The sequence below is a fragment of the Pseudorca crassidens genome, chromosome 7 (genome assembly GCF_039906515.1).
Source record: "Pseudorca crassidens isolate mPseCra1 chromosome 7, mPseCra1.hap1, whole genome shotgun sequence".
In the NCBI taxonomy this organism is placed as follows: domain Eukaryota; kingdom Metazoa; phylum Chordata; class Mammalia; order Artiodactyla; family Delphinidae; genus Pseudorca; species Pseudorca crassidens.
This window is the reverse complement of record NC_090302.1, coordinates 81,604,258-81,624,579: the sequence shown is the minus strand read 5'-3', so window position 1 is coordinate 81,624,579 and position 20,322 is coordinate 81,604,258. Positions and strand designations below refer to the sequence as shown.

Sequence of the window (20,322 nt, the reverse complement as noted above, 5' to 3'; positions counted from 1 at the left end):
TCTAGCAATCACCAATCAGTTCTCTATCTATTCTGTATGTTTTTGTTTTTGGTTTTTTTTTTAATTTTTTTTAATTTTTTTTTAAGAGAGATCGTATGTCTTTCTCTGATTTTTTTCACTTAACATAATGGACCTTGAGGTCCTTCCATGTTGTCACAAGTGACAAGATTTCATTCTTTTTTAATGGCCAAATACTATTCCATTGTGTATATATATACACCACACTTTCTTTATCCATGCATCCATTGATGAACACTTAGGTTGTTTCCATATCTTGGCAGTTGTGAATAGTGTTTCAGTGAACATGGGGGTGCATATATCTTTTTGAGTTAGTGTTTTTGTTTTCTTTGGATATATACCCAGAAGTGGAATTGCTGGATCATATGGTAGTTCTATTGTTAATTTTTTGAGGAATCTCCATACTGTTTTCCATAGTGGCTGCATCAGTTAACATTCTCACCAGCAGTGCATAAGGGTTCCCTTTTCTCCACATCCTTGGCAACACTTTCTTGTCTTTTTGATAATAGTCATTCTAACAAGTGTGAGGTGATATCTCATTTTGGTTTTGATTTGCATTTCCCTGATGATTAGTGATGTTGAGCATCCTTTCATGTGCCTGTTGACCATCTATATGTCTTCACTGGAAAAATGTCTGTTCAGATCTTCTGCCCATTTTTAAGTGGATTGTTTGGTTTTGTGCTATTGAGTTGTATGAATTTGTTATATATTTTGGGCATTAACCCCCAAGATATATGATTTTCAAATAGTTTCTCTCATTAAGTAGGTTGCCTTTTATTTTGTTGATGGTTTACTTTGCTGTGCAGAATCTTTTTAGTTTGATATAGTCCCATTTGTTTGTTTTTGCTTTTACTTTTGGTGTCAGGTTCAAAAATTATTACCAAGACTTATATCAAAGAGCTTACATCCTATGCTTTCTTCTAGGAGTTTTAAGGTTCTATATTCAAGTCTTTAATCAATTTTGAGTTGATTTTTGTGTGAGGTGTAAAATAGTGGTCCAGTTTCATTGTTTTGCATGTGGCAAGAGAATTCCCAACAACATTTGTTGAAGAGACTAACACCATTTATTGAAGAGACTGTCCTTTCCCCATTGTATATTTTCGGGTCCTTTGTTGTAAATTAATTTACCATATATGGGTGGATTTATTTCTGGGCTGTCTCTTCTGTTCCATTGATCTATGTGTCTGTGTTTATGCCAATACCATATTGTTTTAATTATTATAGCTTTGTAATAGAGTTTTAAATCAGGGAGCATGATGCCTCCAGCTTTGTTCTTCTTTCTCAAGATTTTTTTGGCTATTTGGGGTCTGTTGTGGCATGATACAAATTTTAGGATTAAACATTTTCTGTGAAAAACACCATTGGAATTTTGATAGGGATTTTATTGAATCTGTAGATTGCTTTGGGTAATATGAACATTTTAATAATATTAATTTTTCCAATCCATGAGCATGGAATATCTTTCCATTTATTTGTATCACCTTCAGTTTCTTTCCTTAATGTCATATAGTTTACAGCATACAAGTCTTTCACCTCCTTGGTTAAATTTATTCCTAGGTATTTTACTCTTTTTGATGCAATTGTAAATGGGATTGTTTTCTTAATATCTATTTCTTTTTTTTTTTTAAGGGAACGCTACTTATTTATTGATTGATTGATTTTTTGGCTGTGTTGGGTCTTCGTTTCTGTGCAAGAGCTTTCTCTAGTTGTGGCAAGTGAGGGCCACTCTTCATCGCAGTGCGTGGGCCTCTCACTGTCGCGGCCTCTCTCGTTGCGGAGTGCAAGCTCCAGACGTGCAGGCTCAGTAGTTGTGGCTCATGGGCCTAGTTGCTCCACGGCCTGTGGGATCTTCCCAGACCAGGGCTCGAACCCGTGTCCCCTGCATTGGCAGGCAGATTCTCAACCACTGCGCCACCAGGGAAGCCCTTAATATCTATTTCTGATAGTTTGTTATTAGTGTATAGAAACACAGCGGCTTTTCACTGTTGAGTATGTTAGCTGTGGCTTGTCATAAATGGCCTTTATTATGTTGAAGTACGTTCTCTCTATACCCACTTTGTTGAGAGTTTTTATTATAAATGGATGGTGAATTTTGTCAGATCCTTTTTGTGCAACTATTGAGATGATCATATTATTTTTATCTTTTATTTTGTAAATGTGGTGTGTCACATCAGAAGTATTTTTTATAATTATGGAGTCGAACACGGTTTCCTAAAAGCAAAATGCTAACAAATTTGTACAACATTTAAATGTTTGTACTAGAATATCTGGTTTGTTCACTGAGCAGAGTAGATTCTCAGTAAATATTTGTTGGATGAATGAGTATAAAAATGAATTATAAACAAATTAAAATATAAGCAAAATAATGGGAAGAACATTTGTCAAATATATAAAAAGTAGTAATATGCAAAATATGTAAAGTATGATGCTACAAACCCAAAGATAAACAACTCAATAGAAAAATGTAAAAAAAACACGTAGAAGGAATAAAAATAAATGGCCAATAAACTCATAAACAGATGCTCAACATCATTAGTAACAAGAAGAATGCAAATTAAAACAAGATATTTTTGTTTATTATTCTGAGAAAATTCTAAATATTGATAATATCCAGTTGCTGTGGATGAGGGTAACACTTCTGGTGGGAATGTATAAAACTGGTAACGCCATTTGGGAGGGAAATTTGGCCGTACCTTTCAAGATTAAAAATGCCTATCTCTTTTGATCCAATGTCACTTCTGTGAATCTATTGAAAGCAAAGTTGATTCTGTAATAGGTATATGTGCAAGGATGTCCACTGCAGTATTGCTTGTAAAACTGAGAATTGGAGCAATAAAAAGCCTAGAAACTTTGGTAAGGCTAAATAAATTATGTGGAGTACATGTAGTCATTTAAAGGAATGAAACAGACATATATTATTGACATCAAAATAGTTTTTAGATATATAGTAGAGTTTAAAAAGCAAGTAAAATTCCACATATAAAATGATCCATTTATATGAAAATAAAAAGGTTATTATATTATATGAATATGTAAGTGCATGGAAGAAGGACTGAAAAGATATATACTGACTGTGGTTACCACTGGGGAAGAGAATGAGGTAGAGAGAAGTGAGGTCCTCATATTTTCTTACATATAGTTATATTTTACTCAGATCTCTTACAGTGAGAATATATTCATGTATCACTTGGTAATAAAAAAGAGAAAATAAGAGGAAGCTTTATGCAAAAGTCAAGAAAGGAATAAAGGTAGAGAGGAAGAAAAGGAATCAAAGTGCATTAAGCATGTACAATAGAAATAGAGACCTAGATGAAAGAAAGCCCATTTAGTCTTCTGAAGAGGCTCTCTGCTTAATCCTGGCTGGTGCCTGATTAGCCCACCAGAGCTGTTAAGATCTTATTCTTGCTCTATTTATCAGGTACGATGCTGCTGCCAAGCTCTGTGAAGGGACAGGGGTTCTTGGAAATGGCTTCTGCATGCAAATCAAGGTGGGGAAGACCCCCATCCTCTGTGTAACACATGGATTTGATTCAGCCCTAAGAGCAATCTTGAGTCAAGTTGCTGGCTGTTGTCTTTTGTGCTCCCTCCCCTAAGTTACAGTGGTCTTTCATGGAAGCCTGAGACGGCATGTAATTTGTGTCTCTGGGAATATTTATGAAAATTCATGTTTATGTAGCATTCCTTAGCTTTTCCGTAGTGCTGGGGGCTAACCTAATGAATAGGTCCCTAGCTGCTGAATGATTTTGTCAATAGGGAGCATATATTCCTCTGTAGCACAGGCAGAGAATACCAGGAGCATAGACTTTGCTCTGGTGTCAGGAACAGGAGAACAGCCACAGGTCCATACCCATTCATGAGGACAGTTGATGCCTGACTCCCAGTTCTGTCCTTCCAGTTATTCCCTGTGCTGAGTATTATTAGTTCCGAAGGCTGCCGTAACAAACTACCATACACTGGCTGGCTTAAAACAATAGAAATTTCTTCTCCCACAGTTCTGGAGTCTTAGAAGTCGAAATCAAGATGTCAACAGGGCCCTGCTCCCTCTGAAGGCTCTTCTAGCTCTTGCTCGTTGCTGGGCAGTCTTGGCATTCCTTCCTCAGCTTGTAGCTGCATCACCCCAGTGTCTGCCTCCACTTGCACATTGCCTTCTCCCTGTGTTTCTCTGTGTCTGTGTCCAAGTTTCCCTCTCCTTTCTCTTCTAAAGGTATCAGTCATTGGATTTAGGGCTCACCCTAATGCAGTATGACCTCATCTTAATTAATTACATCTTCAAAGACCTTGTTTCCAAACAGTGTCACATTCGGAGATTTCAGGTGGATATGAAATGTGGGGGGACACTACCCAGCTCACTGCACGGAGCACCCCAATTTAGATTTCCCACATCTTTCAGCCTTCTTATTTACTCTTTGGGTGACCTTCATGCTTTTGTTTTGTGGCTCATTTTTCCTCCTTTGTGTATGTGTTCTTTTTTTTTTTTTTTTTTTTTGCGGTACGCGGGCCTCTCACTGTTGTGGCCTCTCCCGTTGCGGAGCACAGGCTCTGGACACACAGGCTCAGCGGCCATGGCTCATGGACCCAGCTGCTCCGCAGCATGTGGGATCTTCCCGGACCGGGGCACGAACCTGTGTCCCCTGCATCGGCAGGCGGACTCTCAACCACTGTACCACCAGGGAAGCCCTGGGTATGTGTTCTTCTTTGCTGAACTTGACCATATGCTTCTGACAGTAAACCTTCACACATTTTACTTCTCCAAACACCCATAGTCTCAGTAACCCCAGCTCTAGACCTATTGGGGCAGCCTGTCCCATTGCCCTCATGTGTATATACATGCTCATCTAATCAGTTCCCCAGTATTTAGTTTGGAAGATTTCTTTACCTGGTCCATGGCTTACTACAAGGCTAGGCATGTGATCAGTTCATAATAATTGCTTGTTGACTAGAAGCAAAATACTTCCTTTAGGGAGCAGGCAGAAGAATTTAAACTGCTATGTTCTTTAAAACAAAGCAGAACACACACATCTGAACAAAACGCATTGCATAATCAAGTACGTGACACTAAGTTCCCAGTCGCTGTGGAATAGTCTTGGCTGGTTTTGCTCTTTCCAGTTTTCTTCTTTCCAGCCTTGGGAGCAGGTTTCTTTTATTCTAGTCACAGCTCAGTACGGTTGGCCAACTTTCTCTTTTTCTCCCAGGTTCAACTATTTCATCCAAAATTTCCATTTTTGATCCTTCTTTCAAAAAGTCTGTGCAGGGCTTCCCTGGTGGCGCAGTGGTTGAGAGTCCGCCTGCCGATGCAGGGGACACGGGTTCATGTCCTGGTTCGGGAGGATCCCACATGCCGCGGAGCAGCTGGGCCCGTGAGCCATGGCCGCTGAGCCTGCGTGTCCAGAGCCTGTGCTCCGCAACGGGAGAGGCCACAACAGTGAGAGGCCCACGTACCAAAAAAAAAAAAAAAAAAAAAAAAGTCCGTGCAGTTTGGGCCTATAAATAATTTCCACATTGTGCTCTTTATTTTCCAACATGGATAGAAATAATGATAACAAAAGTAATGACAAAAACCCTTAATTTTATAATGTGCAATTCTAAATGATGTGTACATTTAATAAGCCACAGATTTCTAATTTTTAACCTTATCCTTATGATGTGGTTGGTGGTGACATTGATTTCATTTTGATTGGGTACAATGGTGGGCTTCGGGGAGGACCCAGCACTCCTTGTGGGGAGGAGGGAATGTGGCAGGAGTGGTGGAAAAAGCAGAGGAAAAGGAACGTCCTCCAGCAGAAGCCCTTATGTCACCAGGGAGATACTTTCAGGGCTTCCTTCTTCCTTCAGGAGTGCCCATGTTGTTTCATAACGGACCACGTGATTCAAAACTACAAGTGTGTTAGCAGCATAAAAGTCTGAATGATAACCATGATGGGCCAAGAGATTCCATGCTTGGTATGTCAGTACTAGAGGTGTTTCAAATGGGGGTCAACCAGGTTAGGAAAGCTCTATTCATATCTGTCTCCCTTTGTTTGGAAATACTTTATAATGCCTCATTTCTAGATGCAGTTTTGTAGTAAAAAATCTCAGTACCAAGTTACATAAGTAATTGCATTTGGCTGTTATAATTATTATTATTATTATTACGAGTTGATTTATGCCAACCAGCATAACTCCTGAGGGACCAGTTAGTTACACAACATCTGTAGCAAGCAGGCACCTGGATCTCTTGCCTTAAGTTATTTCATGTACTTTTGCTAACTTTTTTTTGGCTGAAACTCTCAGGTCACTGCACCCTAGTCCCAGGCAGCAAAGCTCTTCTTTAGAAGCAGGACTGCCAAATAGCTCTTCATATGTGCACCTATTTCATGTGTATTCCATCTCCACTCCTTCCTGAAGAATGACAGTCCCCCTCTCACCCTTTGAACCAACATATAGGACTTAGGTCAAGTTGAAGGGCTCTACCTCATCCATGTCGATTTCTTCTTCAACCTCTAGAGTAGTAATAACTCCTATGGGTTTAGCGTGAAGGTCTCAGGCAGCCTGCTGAGTGCTCAGCGTTATTAACTCGTGCCATTCTCATAGTGGTGTCTGTAACAGGGCCCCTGGGTCAGACCCCACCTGCTGTCTGGTTTTGTACGGCCACAGGCTGGGAATAGGTTCCATATTTTTAAATGGTTGGAAGAAAAAAAGAAAAGATGATATTTTGTGCCATATGAGGAGTACATGAAATTCAGATTTCCGTGTTTTATTGGAACACATCACGCCATTTGTTTACATCTTGTCTGAGGTTGCTTTCATGCTACAACTGAGGGGAGTAGTTGAGATAGCGACCTTGAGGCCTGCAAAGTGAAAAATATTTACTGTCTTACCCCTTATAGAGAAATTTTGCAGATCCCTACTTTAGGTGGCTGGTTGCATTATTATCCCCATCTTACAGATGAAGAAATGTAAGCTGAGAGTTTTAAGTTTGTCTGTAGCCATTTGTCCACATGGTGAACTTGAGATTAAACATGTTGGATATCAAAGCTTCTCTGGAGCAGCTGAGACAGTCAGAGAATTCCAAGAACAAGTATTTGTGAGGGAGCTTCTCAGCACTCCAGTATCCTCTAACAGAGTTCTTAGAGTGTGACTTCCTTCTGTGCACGTGTGTGTGTATGTGGGCATGCCCATGTGTATGATTAAAGCATAAAAGAGAGCTATAACAGGAGGAGGATGAATTAAATAAATTTTTTTTAAAATCCCTGCTTTAGAAGTAGAGGAGATGCGGTACCAGTAACATCTAGGAGGCTGCTGCTTGTCATTTCAGTAGAAGAGGGATGGAGGGATTATCCCTGCTGTTGATGATGATAGTAACAGTTGTTGCTGAATGATAATAATCACTTCCAACTAGAAGAGAGCAGTCGTTAAGAGAGCAGTTCTCTGTGGCTGGCTTATTTGATCATATCCCAAGAGTTATAGTTCGGTAAACGAGTGAGTGAGTAATGCTTTGCCCTTTCGGCGCTGTCGTTTTGCACATGCGCAGAAAGAGTGTGTGCTCCTGGGCTGTTTCATCACGGAGCGCCGCTCATCAGCATCCCTGTGAGTGCTGCTGCCCAACGGAGAGGTGGGGTGTGGTCCTCAGCTCTCACTCTAAAAGCCCTGGAAGGAGCTGCGAGGGACAGTGGTTGGGAATAAAAAGGTGTCAGTTGTTCTGAACGGGCCAGGAACCCCTGACGCCTACTTGGAGTCCTTTGGAATGTAAGCCTTTTATTTGTGGGGTGTTAGGGGTCCTTTCTGCAACCAAACCCTTTGAAATATTTCTCCAGAGTCTGAAAGAGTCTGACAATTGGTCACATTTTTTTTTTTTTTTTTTGCCCAATAGAGTCCCAGAGGAGGGAGTCGTAAGAGAGACACATTCCAGGTGTGGGTATTGCCCTAACATCTGCCTGCCAGAGCCATGGGCTCTATGCCTTAACTACTGTTTGAAGGAGTTTGTGAAGGTTTTTCATAGCTGTCAACCAGAATGTGTATGAGAAAGATCATGAGTTTATGTGTATATTCCCAAAGTTACATTTTTTGTTTTTCTATTGTTCTTTATGGTGATTGGAGAAAGACCACTGCATTTTAAGGAAAGCTGCTAAGGGATGTTTCACTAGCAAAAACAAACACACAAAAAAATGAGATTTGTTTTTACAAACGTTTGAGGATGGTTGTCGATTAAAAATAGAAAGTCATTTTTTTTCATTTTCACCAGGGAGCCTGCTCACCTAATCATTTCTTATCCCCATTCCCATTTCTGGGCAAGGTTTCAAAGTGGAGATGAGGAAGTCTGTTTCTGCTTTATAAACGGCTATTCCTCTCCCCGTGTTCTCAATGTTACATGCATGGCTGAGTAATGCTTTTTTAGCTGTTGACTTAAGTACAATTCAGTCTTCTCCATCTCTTCCCTCCCATTTCCAACCTCCCGTTTCCTTCTCTTCTTCTAGTAGGAGTGTTTACCTAAATGTGAACTTTTGTTTGTTGGGATATTGTGCCGTGTGCATGTACCAAGAGCCCACTGGATCTGTCCGAACACCTCTGGGGAGGTCGACGAGAACCCCGGTGCTGTACCCTCTTCCAAAGCAGGAAACAGAGAAGTTAAGTGTCTTGTTCAAGGTCACTGTCTGAAGTCCCTTTTGAAGTTTGGGCACTCATACCCTGGGGGATTTGGGGTTCCCACCTCCCCGTGTGCTTCTATCACTGATGCCAAAGCCTTAGTACTACAGGAGAAATGAACTATGGTGTTGCCTCCCCGTGGGGTGACCATGCTGCCCAATCTAGTAAAGCCACATAGTGGCTCTTCATGATGACACCGTCAGGGAAGGGCCCTGAGCAGAGTGTGGGCTTTATTGCCTGCGTGTTACCTCCATGCCAGGTGTTTCCTGCTCTGCAGATAGCTCCTTCATCAGACATTTCCAACTCTGATTCTGCGCCAAATATTTGGCACAGGTGAGAGGCATCCTTTGCTTCCTTCCTCTTTCCCTGTAGCTTAAGAATAAAAAGCATGGGAGCTGGAATGGTAGAGACATTGAGCTGCTAGGAGAAGGGGTAGGCTCATCTCCAAAAGAGGATTTCGACCTCAGACTCATACCGGGGAGCACATGCCGGCTGTCACCTGGAGCCCGGGAAAGCTCCTTTTCCAGAATTTACACAGCTGGTGTTTTGACCCCAAACCACTGCCAACACACATGGTGGGGGGGGGGGTGTTTAATGATTAAAATTTTTAAATAGTTGTATTTCTCCCCTTGTTTATTTTTCTAGAAGGTAGTAAAGAGAATTTCACTTACATTTGTGGCTTTGGTTGCGTGGAGATGAGAAAAAGGGAATGGGTGGGGGTGGTCTTCCCTCATCCCTTAAATCCTTTATTCTCCTTCATAGCATTTATGACCTTCAACATCCTATATATTTTGCTTATTTATTTTGATTTTATACCTGTTTACCCCACTAGAATGTGTCCTCCCTGAAGACAGAATTGCTTATATTTATATCTAAACCTGGGCCTGATACCTAGTAGGTACTCAAAATTTTTGTTAATTGAATTAATTAATCCTTCCACTAGATGTAGCTATTCGAACCAACTCCAGAGTCCCTGAATTTGTTCCAGATGTTGAAGGGCAGAGGCTGAATTGTAGGACCTGAGATTTTCAAAATATAAATCCTAGAAAGTGCTATAGTGATTCAGATGGTAGACCTTCTAGACTAGTATTTTGATGGGATGAATGTTATGGCAACGCCTGGCTGTTCGCCTTGACATCTGCCTCAGAGATTGGACATCATCATTCATTCATTCAGCCAGACAGGCAGAGAGTCGATCTTTTATCAATAATTAGCTCTGGGGATAGAAAGCTGAACAAGATATATAGGCTCATTCCCTCATAAATCTTGTCATCTATAACTAGATCAACATTTTGGGGGGAAATTATTTATCTTTTCAGCCTCTTCCAACCCTGTGAAGAAGCATTCCTTAGTGTCAGTGATGCTGGATCAATATGAGACAACAGTAGGCGTATATATGATGGTGGAAGAAAATGGGTAGAAAATTTCAGACTTGAAAAGTGCTGCCTCCTGATTTTTCTGCTACCTGCTCGCATCCCTTCTCTGATGAGGGGTCTATTGGTGAGCATATCATTAGTACCTTGTATTAGTTTCTTCCATGATCACATCCTAGCAAATGGCAAGATGCTTAGTGACTTTTTTCTGTATGGCTTAGCAATAGCATATATGAAAAGAATTCCAGCTGTTGGTCTTTTGTAGATTCAGAGTGAGTCAACATTGAGATGAGACTGTTGAGGGTGAGCAACAGTTATGTCCAAAGCGAGGCCGGGGATGGTCCCCTCACCCGAGCAGCTCTGGCAACCCCTGGAGCGCTGTGCTTGAGGAAACACAGAGGAGGGAAGAATACACCCAGGGTGAGGGCACTCAAAACTGTTTCATATGAGGAACAGTTAAAAGAACTGGGGATGTTTATTTTAGAGAAGACTCAGAAACACCGTAAGCTCTGTCTTCAGATGGTGGAAGGGCTCTCCATGTGGGAGAAGCATTAGATCATTCTGGAGCCTCAGGTCTTGGAACAAGGATGGCTGGGTGATAGGACTTCCTACAGTCAGGGTATTCAAAGGTGGCCGCCTGGGGAGCCACCTCTGTGCCTCACTGCTTGATCCCTTAGGAGGAATGCAAGTCCTAATTTGTATCCTATCCGATGAGCCCAGATTCCTATTGAAGCCAGCCTAGGGCATGGCGAGCAGATATGCTGACCAGGTAGAAGAGAAAATGACAGCTCTCATTTGGGTCTGCTTCTGTGATCCTCCTTTCCTCTGTTTGCCTTCGGTCAGATGATTTTATTCCCCCAAATTCAAATATTCAGAGTCTCTATTAAAATATATATATTTAATAATATATGAAATAGTTAACAATACATGGAATAAAAATACATGCATTTAATGATATATATAATATACATTATTATTATATATAATATATATATTATATACATGATAGAATTGCTTGTATTGTAATGTGGGAACAACCTGAATGATGATTAAAAAAGAATAGTTGAGTAAATTCTAATGTATTATATGAACCATTATGCAGTCATTATGGACAATGAGTTAGATCTGTATCTACTGCCCAAGATGAATGGGCAGGCTAGAGAGTTAAATGAGAAAAGCAAGAGAAACATATTCCATACATAGTATGATCTTGTTTTGTGAGAATAAATTATATTTTAAGTATTACGTATGTAATCATGTTGGCATATAGTTTGTGTGAGGATGGCAAAAGTGGGGAAGCATAGAGATGAAGTGGTTGTTAACAGTAGTTGGAGAGTTTGGGGTGGGGTGGGGACCTGAGGGACAGAAGGGGCAGGAATAGAGACAAAGTGAAGGAAAGTGAGAGGGGACAGCTCATCCATCTGTCTGTCTATCAATATCCATCTATCTACCTATCATCTATCTATCATCTGTCTATCTAGCTTCATTGGTTGTGCTTAAACAAGTCTTACTTTTGAGGACTTTAATAAAAGAAGGAAGAAAGAGAAAGAAAGAAAGAAAGAAAGGAGAAAAAGTCTTTCACTTTTATGCTATTTTCTTTTTTTTTACTCTGTTGCTCTTATAAAAACTGTCTCAACGTTTCTATTAAGGACCCTCCAGAGGTTTTATAATAAAAAAATATTAGTTTTCATTCTTTTGAGATGATGATTTAAACAGTTGAAAGAAATCTGGGGAATGTATAAAGATAAAATATTTTGAATCAAAATTGAGTTTCTAGATATCGTGAAAGATGAATGACTTAAGAATCATTTGTATTTTTCTTCATTGTTTCTTTGCTGTATAAGAGGTGTCCATTTTCTCCTAGTGCTCCAGAAAAATGTTCCCTTTCTTAAATCTAGGGAACACAGGGTCAGGTTAGGAGCACCCAACTCAGTTAAGAAATTTGCTAGTTTCCGGTGGGGAAGTGGAGCATTGAGTGGAGGGTTCTGACGTGTGTGTGTGTGTGTGTGTGTGTGTGTGTGTGTTTTGTTTTGTTTTGTTTTGTTTTTGCGGTACGCGGGCCTCCCACTGCTGTGGCCTCTCCCGTTGTGGAGCACAGGCTCCGGATGCGCAGGCTCAGCGGCCATGGCCCACGGGTCCAGCCGCTCTGCAGCATGTGGGATCTTCCCAGACCGGGGCACGAACCCTTGTCCCCTGCATCGGCAGGTGGACTCTCAACCACTACGCCACCAGGGAAGCCCCTGTATGGGTATTTTTCATCAGTTTTTTCTGCTGAAATATCCAGTAAGATGCTGCTATGTTTTTCTGGGATTTGAATACTTTCTCTCAAACTATTTTAGATAATTGTTTTTCATATTAAATTATCCTCATTATACATTCATTTTTGATGCCAATAGTTCTTTCTACATAAAGGATTTGTCTACATCCAGAATAGCCCCAGATGTTGTAGAATTGGCTGGTGATTTAACCCCTGCTGATTATGAAAGAAGATTTGAGACAGAATAGGGTGCTGTTTCATATTCACATTTGGATGTAGTCTCAGAGCTGATCCCAAGCAGCATACTGATACAGAGACAAATAATGAGTGGGTGTGTCAGATCGATAGAATACTACTACTAACCATTCGTATTTCTTTGATTTTAAGATGCTCGTTTTATATACTAACTGAAATCTGAATGCATCTTACTGCACTTGTGTGCATTTATTAGGTTAATATTGCAAGGCAACAGTGGTCTTATAATTAAAAGAAATCCTGTAGAATCCCCTTGGCTGGCTATTGAGTTCTGGAAGTTTTAATGCAATTAGAACATTCCAGAATCAATGAACCTCAACCAGAATTTCAGCCTGCATAATGCTATCCTGATTTAGACAAAGCAGGAAGTTATAAAAGTGTTTCTTTTCATGCAAGCAACTGCCTCATTGATAGATAACACTAAAATGATCCTAAAATTATACGAAGTAGGATCGGTGCATGGCGACTCCATTTTTAAAATCCTGATTTTAGGTCAACGGCACCATCACTTTGGGGAAACTAGTCAAGTGCAGTGACATTTTTCCACCTCACAGGCTAAAAAAATATTTCACTAGGCCAAAAACCTGAGTGGTACTTACGAACAGTTTATCTGTCAGAAGAGAGTGGGAAGAATGGAAGAGAAAATGTTATTTGAATCTGTGACCTGGAGAGAAGGAAAGAGCCATGACATGGGAAGCCGTGCTGACTGACTAGATTGCCTGTATCCTGAGTTTGCTTTAGGTGTCTTGTCAAGCATTTCCATTGAGTTTTGTTGTCACTGTTGCTTCGTTTTCTTGGGCGTAATATCTGTTCTTTCAGAAAATCCCCCTGCCCCTCCCCCCAGGCTAAGCTGGAAGGCTTCATGGCTGACTCTCCTGTGTGTGTTTGAGTCCATGGTCTTTTGCTGCTTTTCTCATGCTTTTTCTTTATGACGTTTCAGCTCATCCACCATACACCATGTGCTTTAGAGTGAAATTCTACCCACACGAACCCTTGAAGATTAAAGAAGAGCTCACCAGGTATTTTTTTGTTTGTTTGTATGTTTAACGTGCCCCTTGAAACAGCCAGGGCCTCTGAGTTTTACTCTTGTCTAGAGCGGAGTGTCTCCACCAAGCAGGCGCTCAGCTCAGCATTTGGCTTGGAATGTTTCTCTTACACTTAATTGTCTTGGGACTTTTCAAACCGTTGTCATTGGGAGTGTAATTAACTGCACAAAAAAGCAGTGGGTTTAAGGAGGAGGTGCTCTCTGAAAACATCTGACAGTGGGATGCTAAAAATAAATAGAAGATGACTGCGTTTAGGATATGGGCAAATTCATAGCTAGTGCAGCCCCTGGGACCTGTCTTTTGGATCTAAGCTTTTCTGAAGGGAAAAGATCCCTTGACAGAATGATGAACTGTTTTGTCATCCCACATTCCGCTTGCTAAATGACCGACCGCGGAGCCGGCTTCCCTCTCCTTGTAGACTCTTCTCAGCCCAACTCTGCATTTTCTGGTTCTTGGGCCAGGGCCACGTGCAAATAGTCCACCTTCTGGGTGTTTGGCTTCCGTGATCAGCCTTGGCCAATGCCACTGAGCAGGGTCCCGAGAGGGCCAACTCGGTGGATGGAGATGAGCCCATGTGTGCTTAGCTCTTAATGAGCCTCTGATCTGGTGACCGAAAAAAGTCATTGTGTCTAGTCATCTCTCAGCATAATCTGCGTGGGTCCGAAGGCAGCAGAGAAGCCAAGGCAGTTGACTCTGATCATCATGTGCAGAGTCACGTGCTGGGTTCTAGGGTACTGTGCTCTCTCGTTATCCACGAGGGTCTGGTAAAGCTCCACCATAGTGACACAAGGTGATGTTGGAAGGGAGCCATTCTCTGTTAGTAATTTGTGCACGGCTGTTGGCGGAGGTTTGTGCTTGGGGGCGGGGCAGGGTATGCGTGGGAAAGGAGATGATGGACATTGTAAGTAGTGGTTGGTGTTTTGCAATCTGGCCTGCTTTTAAATTAAGGTAAAATTCACGTAACATAAATTTTTTTTCACCGTTTCAAAGTGTACAGTTCTGGAGCATTAAGTACATTCACAATGTAAGGCAACCATCACCATTATCTAGTTCCAGAACATTTCTTATCACCCCAAAACGAAAGCCTGTACCCATTAGCAGTCACTACCCACTCTCCCATCCCCCAGACCCTGGAAACCACTCATCTACTTTCTATCTCTACGGATTTACCCGTTTTGGACATTTCATATAAATGGAATCAAATGGTATGTGGCTTCGGCCTGCTTTTGGCTTGAAAAATTTATTCATTTATTTGTTCAGTACTTCCTCAGTTCCTGCTGTCTGCAAGGGCTGTATAAGCCACCTAAATAAATAAATAAATAAATAAAGATATTTGTCCTACCCTCTGGGTGCTAACACTGTAATTAGGAAGATCAAATCAGATACTAATGCCAGGCATTATTTCATCAGGGGCCAATATAGCTCACTTTTGTCACTTGTTTTCTTTAAGACCTGGACCAGAGGATAAAAATTGAATATGTGTCACAATATAAATTAAGGATGGGTCTTTTGTTGGTTTTGTTGAGAAAAGTCCCATTTGAAAGTAAAAGGGTACAAAGTTTTAGTTAAATCCCTCTCAATTAAATTTGCTAGCCCTTCCCTGCATTTGTCTGAATAACTAAGGTATGAATTGTGCGACATTGCAAACATTTTTATGTCTCCAAAGGAAATTAAGGCAATACAGGTAGAAATGGGTTTTTCTGAGTCAACACAGTCCTTAGAATTCAAAAGGGATCTACAAACTGTGGAATGACTCAGGTACTTATGATTTAAACCCTATCTTGAAAGAATTTAGTTTTTATTGTTTGATGTTATTTTATCATAAGATTAATCTAAAATTTAAGAATTTAATAAATGAGAAGCTAAGATCACATTCATGACCAGGCTAAGGGGTAAAGAAACATTGAGAAAAAAGCGGTTTTAAAAGAGCAAAACAACAAAAATACTCACCAAAAAGGATATTTTTTTAATCCTTCTTTTATCTCTCCATTTACACAGTCACCTTACAATCCTTTAGATTTCTGAGGCATTTGTAAATGCCATATACAATTGAATGTAATAAAAGCATGTTGGTTTTAAATTTTTTAGTAAGAACCGCCTTTCAATTCATGTTAGATAGAGAAGCATATCACTAATGGGGGCATAATAATGTATGCCCCAGATCCTCCTGTGTTTTTGTTGCTTAATTCTTTCATGCAGGGAGGGGTGAGACTGAAGGAAAATGCATTATTCTTATTATTTTGGTGGCTATTATATTAAAAAATGAGTATCTGAACCTGCAGCCATTTGCAAGGCTCAGTGGATTATGTGGAATCCGTAATAATCCATGATTATCTCTAGAGTTCACTAATGTGAGCAAGGACCCAAACTCAGCTGTTGTGAAAGCGGATTTTCTTTTCTCAGGAAGCTTTTGTCAAGCTCAATTTCTGAGTTATGGGATCAGAACCCAAACATCTCATTCGTCAGTACATATTTATTTGAAACGATTTTCCACTACTCAACTCACCAAAACGTGGACAGGAGTGCTTTTTGTTCAATGCATACATGCAGCACATAGAAAAGAAACTTGATGGCATTTAGCCAGGTAGTTTACATTCTTTAAGAAAGGAAAGATTTCATCATCTCAAGTATTTGTGTGACCTTGGTATTGTGAATGATCTAGGGCCATGGTCCTCAAAGTCACATCCCTGGATTAACAGCAACAGCATCACTTGGGAACTTGGCCCCTGCCCCAGACCTGGGATGGGGCCCTGCAATCTGTATTTTCACAAGCCCTCCAGGTAATTTTAAAGCATGTCAAATTTTAAGAACCATTACTCTAAGGCAATTGGATTTTCAAAAGTATTACTCTAAGGCAATTGGATTTTCAAAAGTATTAGTTTCTTTAAGCAGATATTAGAGTGTACAATTCAGTGGTTTTCGTATGTTCTTAAAGTTGTTCCACCATCACCGTGATCTCCTTCCAGAACATTTTCATCACTGCAGTAGGAAACCTAGTACGCAAGCAGTCTCTCCCCATTCCCCACTCCCCCCAGCCCCTGGCAGCTACTAAGCTATGTTTTTGTCTCTGTAGGTTTGTCTATTCTGAAATTTTATACAAATGGAATCATATAATAGGTGGCCTTTTATATCTGACTTTTCACTTAGCTTAATCTTTTCAAGGTTCTTCCATGTTGTAGCAGGAATCAGTAGGTACTTCCTTCCTTTTATGGCTGAATAATGTTCCATTGTATGGATATACCACTTTCTTTTATCCTTTCATCAGTTGATGGGCATTTGTTTTAGCTATTATGAAGAATGCTGCTATGAGCATTCATATACATATATATTCATATTTTTGTGAGGACCTAGATTCTGATTTAATTGGGTCTAGGGTAGGGTCCATGTTGGTATTGTTTAAAAGCTCCCCCAGGTGATTCTAACATGCAGTCCCTCTGAGAACCTCTGGTTTAGAACCTTATTACTCAAGTGTGGTCCATGGGCCTGCAGCTCAGCTTTACTGGGGCGCTTATTAGAAATATGGACTCTTGAGCCCCACCCAGACCTACTGAACCAGAATCCATATTCTAACAGTATCTCTGGGTAATTCACGAGCTCACTGAAGTGTGAGAGACACCAGTTTAGGGAGGTACTCTGGGTCCTTGATGGCCAGTGTAATACTGTTCGCTTGACAAAATGTACACTAACTCCAGATAAGAAATTTATTAGGGACTACCTTTATGTCCTGCACACAATTCCATACAAAGTTGGGGACAGAGAGTGTCATTTGAACCTCCATCGTGTGTCCAGTGCCTAGCACTGTCATAGCATAAAGCGGGTGTGAGATAAAGATTCATCAAGTGGAAGCACCAGGGAGCCACTGAACCCTTCAGTGCATCTGTGTATCCGGGGATGGCGAGCTCCAGCACTCGGGGAGGTGGGCGGGCGCTGCCGGCACCTGAGTGATCTGAGTACCTCAGTTACGCTCTCTGAGCAGGGTTGTGCATGAGGCTGCTCACAGGCTGAGTAAAGATCAGATTATTTGAGCCCTGGAGGTAGTGACTGGGGCCGATTGGGTGGTACTCCTCACCTGGCCTCAAGAACCTGGAAAGAAGAAAAAAAGGTTGGTCTCTGCGACTTAAACTTCAAAATAAACAGAAAGAATCTTCACACACCTATAAAGTTAGTCAGAAACAATAGACCCCAGGCCTGAGCCTTCAGTGAAAGAATCAGTCAGGCAAAGACATAGGAGGAGATCTGAAGAGGGCGTGATCAGCGTAGAGGAACAGAGGGGACAGTGACAAGATGAGCCTGAGCCAGGGGTGGTAAACTGACACCGCCCCCCCCGCCCCGCCCCCGCCCCGCCATCCCCAGCTGAATCAGGCCCAGGCGTATTTTTCATTTGACACTCCAGTGTTTTCAAAAACAGAGTTTGCTGCAACATTTAAAATTCAAAGGATTTCACTTCTAAACCCGTCGCCGTCAGCACAGCAACCCGTCAGCACAGCGGCTGACCCCTTCGCGGGAGCCAGCACCCTCTGTTCTGCTTCCTGACCCCCTCACCCCAGCCTGTTTCACTCAGTAACAGGTTTGTCTGGCCCTGAGGCCATCTGTTTGCCATCCCTGGAGAAGCGGAGAGGACACTAAACAGATGACCGTTTGTGCTGTGAATAAGTTGGCTTTCTGGCCTCGTAACCAAGTCTTTTTGAGATTGATTAACATGAGTCTGTCTGTGCCCCGGACTAGTCTCTGTAGACTGAGTCCGATTCCTGAGTCCTCATTCCACAGAGAGCTCGGGCAGCCTGTAGCTGAGGTGCTGGTGGTGGTAACAGTGGCTGTGGTTGTCCTTGTGTGGGACTTTCTGCCAGGGACGGTGGCTGCTGGGCCCTGTGGCTCTCCTCCATCCTTCCTGTATCTCTTTGGAAAGGGCCAGCCACACAGCTCTGGAAGCTGCCACAGACACTTCAGGTTTTCTGAACTCTGAGGGCTCCTCCCAGTTTTCCCCTGCTTGCCCTCTGAGGGGCTTGGGTAGGGCTCTGGTGACCCAGGTGCATGAAGCATGAGCAATCCTTCCACGTCTTCCAGGCCTCAGCCAAAACTTAGGGCGACTCTTTCTCCTTTTGCATTGCAGGTATCTTTTGTACCTGCAAGTTAAAAGAGATATTTTCCACGGTCGACTGCTCTGCTCCTTTTCAGATGCTGCCTACCTGGGTGCCTGTATCGTCCAAGGTAAGTGTGGCCATGGCTGCCCATCCCCACCATTGTACTGGACAGTAGAGCTTTGGCTGTTCAGAGACTCCCTCCTCCCCAGCCTCTGCCCATCCAGCCCGTGTCATGGTTTGAGGCCAGGCAGGGCTGGGTACTTAACAATGGACCCCCGCCTCCCCTTCCCTCCCAAGCCTCTGGGGTCCTGGTGGAAGGCTGGGCTGCAGTGGTCACAGGGGCCTCTGCAAGAACTGAGGTCCTCAAGGCCCCGAGGTAGAGCTCAGACTCTCTGTTTCAAAGGGGCTGGAATGCTTGACTTTGTAAGAAGCTTTGAAGGGATACGGGGTGTTCTGTGCTCTGAGCTCCAACCACCAAGTGTGGTGCATGATGGGTATATTGAGCGGGGAATCTATGTCCAGGAAGGTAGGTATCAAAGAGGTGTCCTTTCAAACCTTTGGAGTGAAATATCAAAGCATTTATACATATGTATTCACATGAGTAGTACGTGTATATACGTGCACTGTATCTAATGCTTCAGCTTTTCTCGTCACACAGTATGGTGAGGAGAGCGTCAGGCTCACAGCCTGTCATTCTACAGTTTGAACCTGAATTCCCATTTCCTGGTTATTTCACCATAGATAAATGATTTAAACTCTTTAAGCTTCGGTGTCTTTATATATTGAATGATGTGGTCCTACTTGTGTGACAATTTCATGAGACTTATTCTCAGGGTTGAACAAGCCCCAGAGGGTGGGGCATTGGGAAGCAGTAAGCATATAGGACCCAGGGTAAGCTTCTGGATGTTTCGACCTGTAAGAAAAAAGTGTTTGAGAGAAGGCTTCTCCAGAGCCCAAGGCAGAGCATCGTCATGGGGACGGGCCCAGGACCCAAGTGAAGAACGACTCAGAAGTTCTGTTCCCCTGGGTCAGCTGGGAGGCAGCTGGCAGCAGGGCCTGCTTGGAGGGACTCAGGTGTTCCAGCCATTTGTAGCATGGATGCTGATGACATGTTTATGAGAGAAGGGGAGGGTGGAGAGGGGAACTAGGAGAAGAGAGGAGGGATGGAGGGGAGAAGGAAGGAAGCAGGTGAGGACAACGGGAGAGAGAGAGGTTACCAAGTGAGCATGTCACCCTTATAAAGGATCTGAAATAATGAAGGAGCTTATGATGGGGTCATAAGCGGATCATGACAATCGTCTGTCTGATCACAATTCCAACCTTCGTTCACAGCTTAAGAGAGACACCCATCATTCTCCTGGGGGTTTCACTGTCACTCACCACTGTCCCCATGGGATGCTCTGTGCTGTGAAATCGTTCCTAGGACCCTGTTTCCAGGTGTGTGTGCTCTCTGAGAATTCTGAAGTCTATCTGTGTTGCTTTTCACCGTCCTCTGGGAGCGACCTAGTGCCACTCAGCAGATTTTAGCACTGGTGTTGAAAACCCTTGGAGATACTCAAGTGTAAAGTTAGAATGACAGTGATAGCCTGATGGGAAATAGTCCTTCCATCTGCCCCAAGGTGGAGTGTGTGCTTCTGAAAGCTGCCTCTCTTATATAGAGCTAAGGAAGG

General features: G+C 42.2%; 1 protein-coding gene across 3 annotated transcripts in view; it reads left to right on the top strand.

The window, feature by feature from the left end:
* FRMD3 (FERM domain containing 3) overlaps window positions 1-20,322 on the top strand; it is a 315,727-nt gene that overhangs the window by 189,867 nt on the left and 105,538 nt on the right. For all 3 annotated transcript variants that reach the window (XM_067744693.1, XM_067744692.1, XM_067744694.1), the window contains exons 4-5: window positions 13,466-13,544; window positions 18,682-18,779. In XM_067744693.1, coding sequence (XP_067600794.1) covers window positions 13,466-13,544; window positions 18,682-18,779 — 177 coding nt within the window. The remainder of the gene's footprint in view (window positions 1-13,465; window positions 13,545-18,681; window positions 18,780-20,322) is intronic.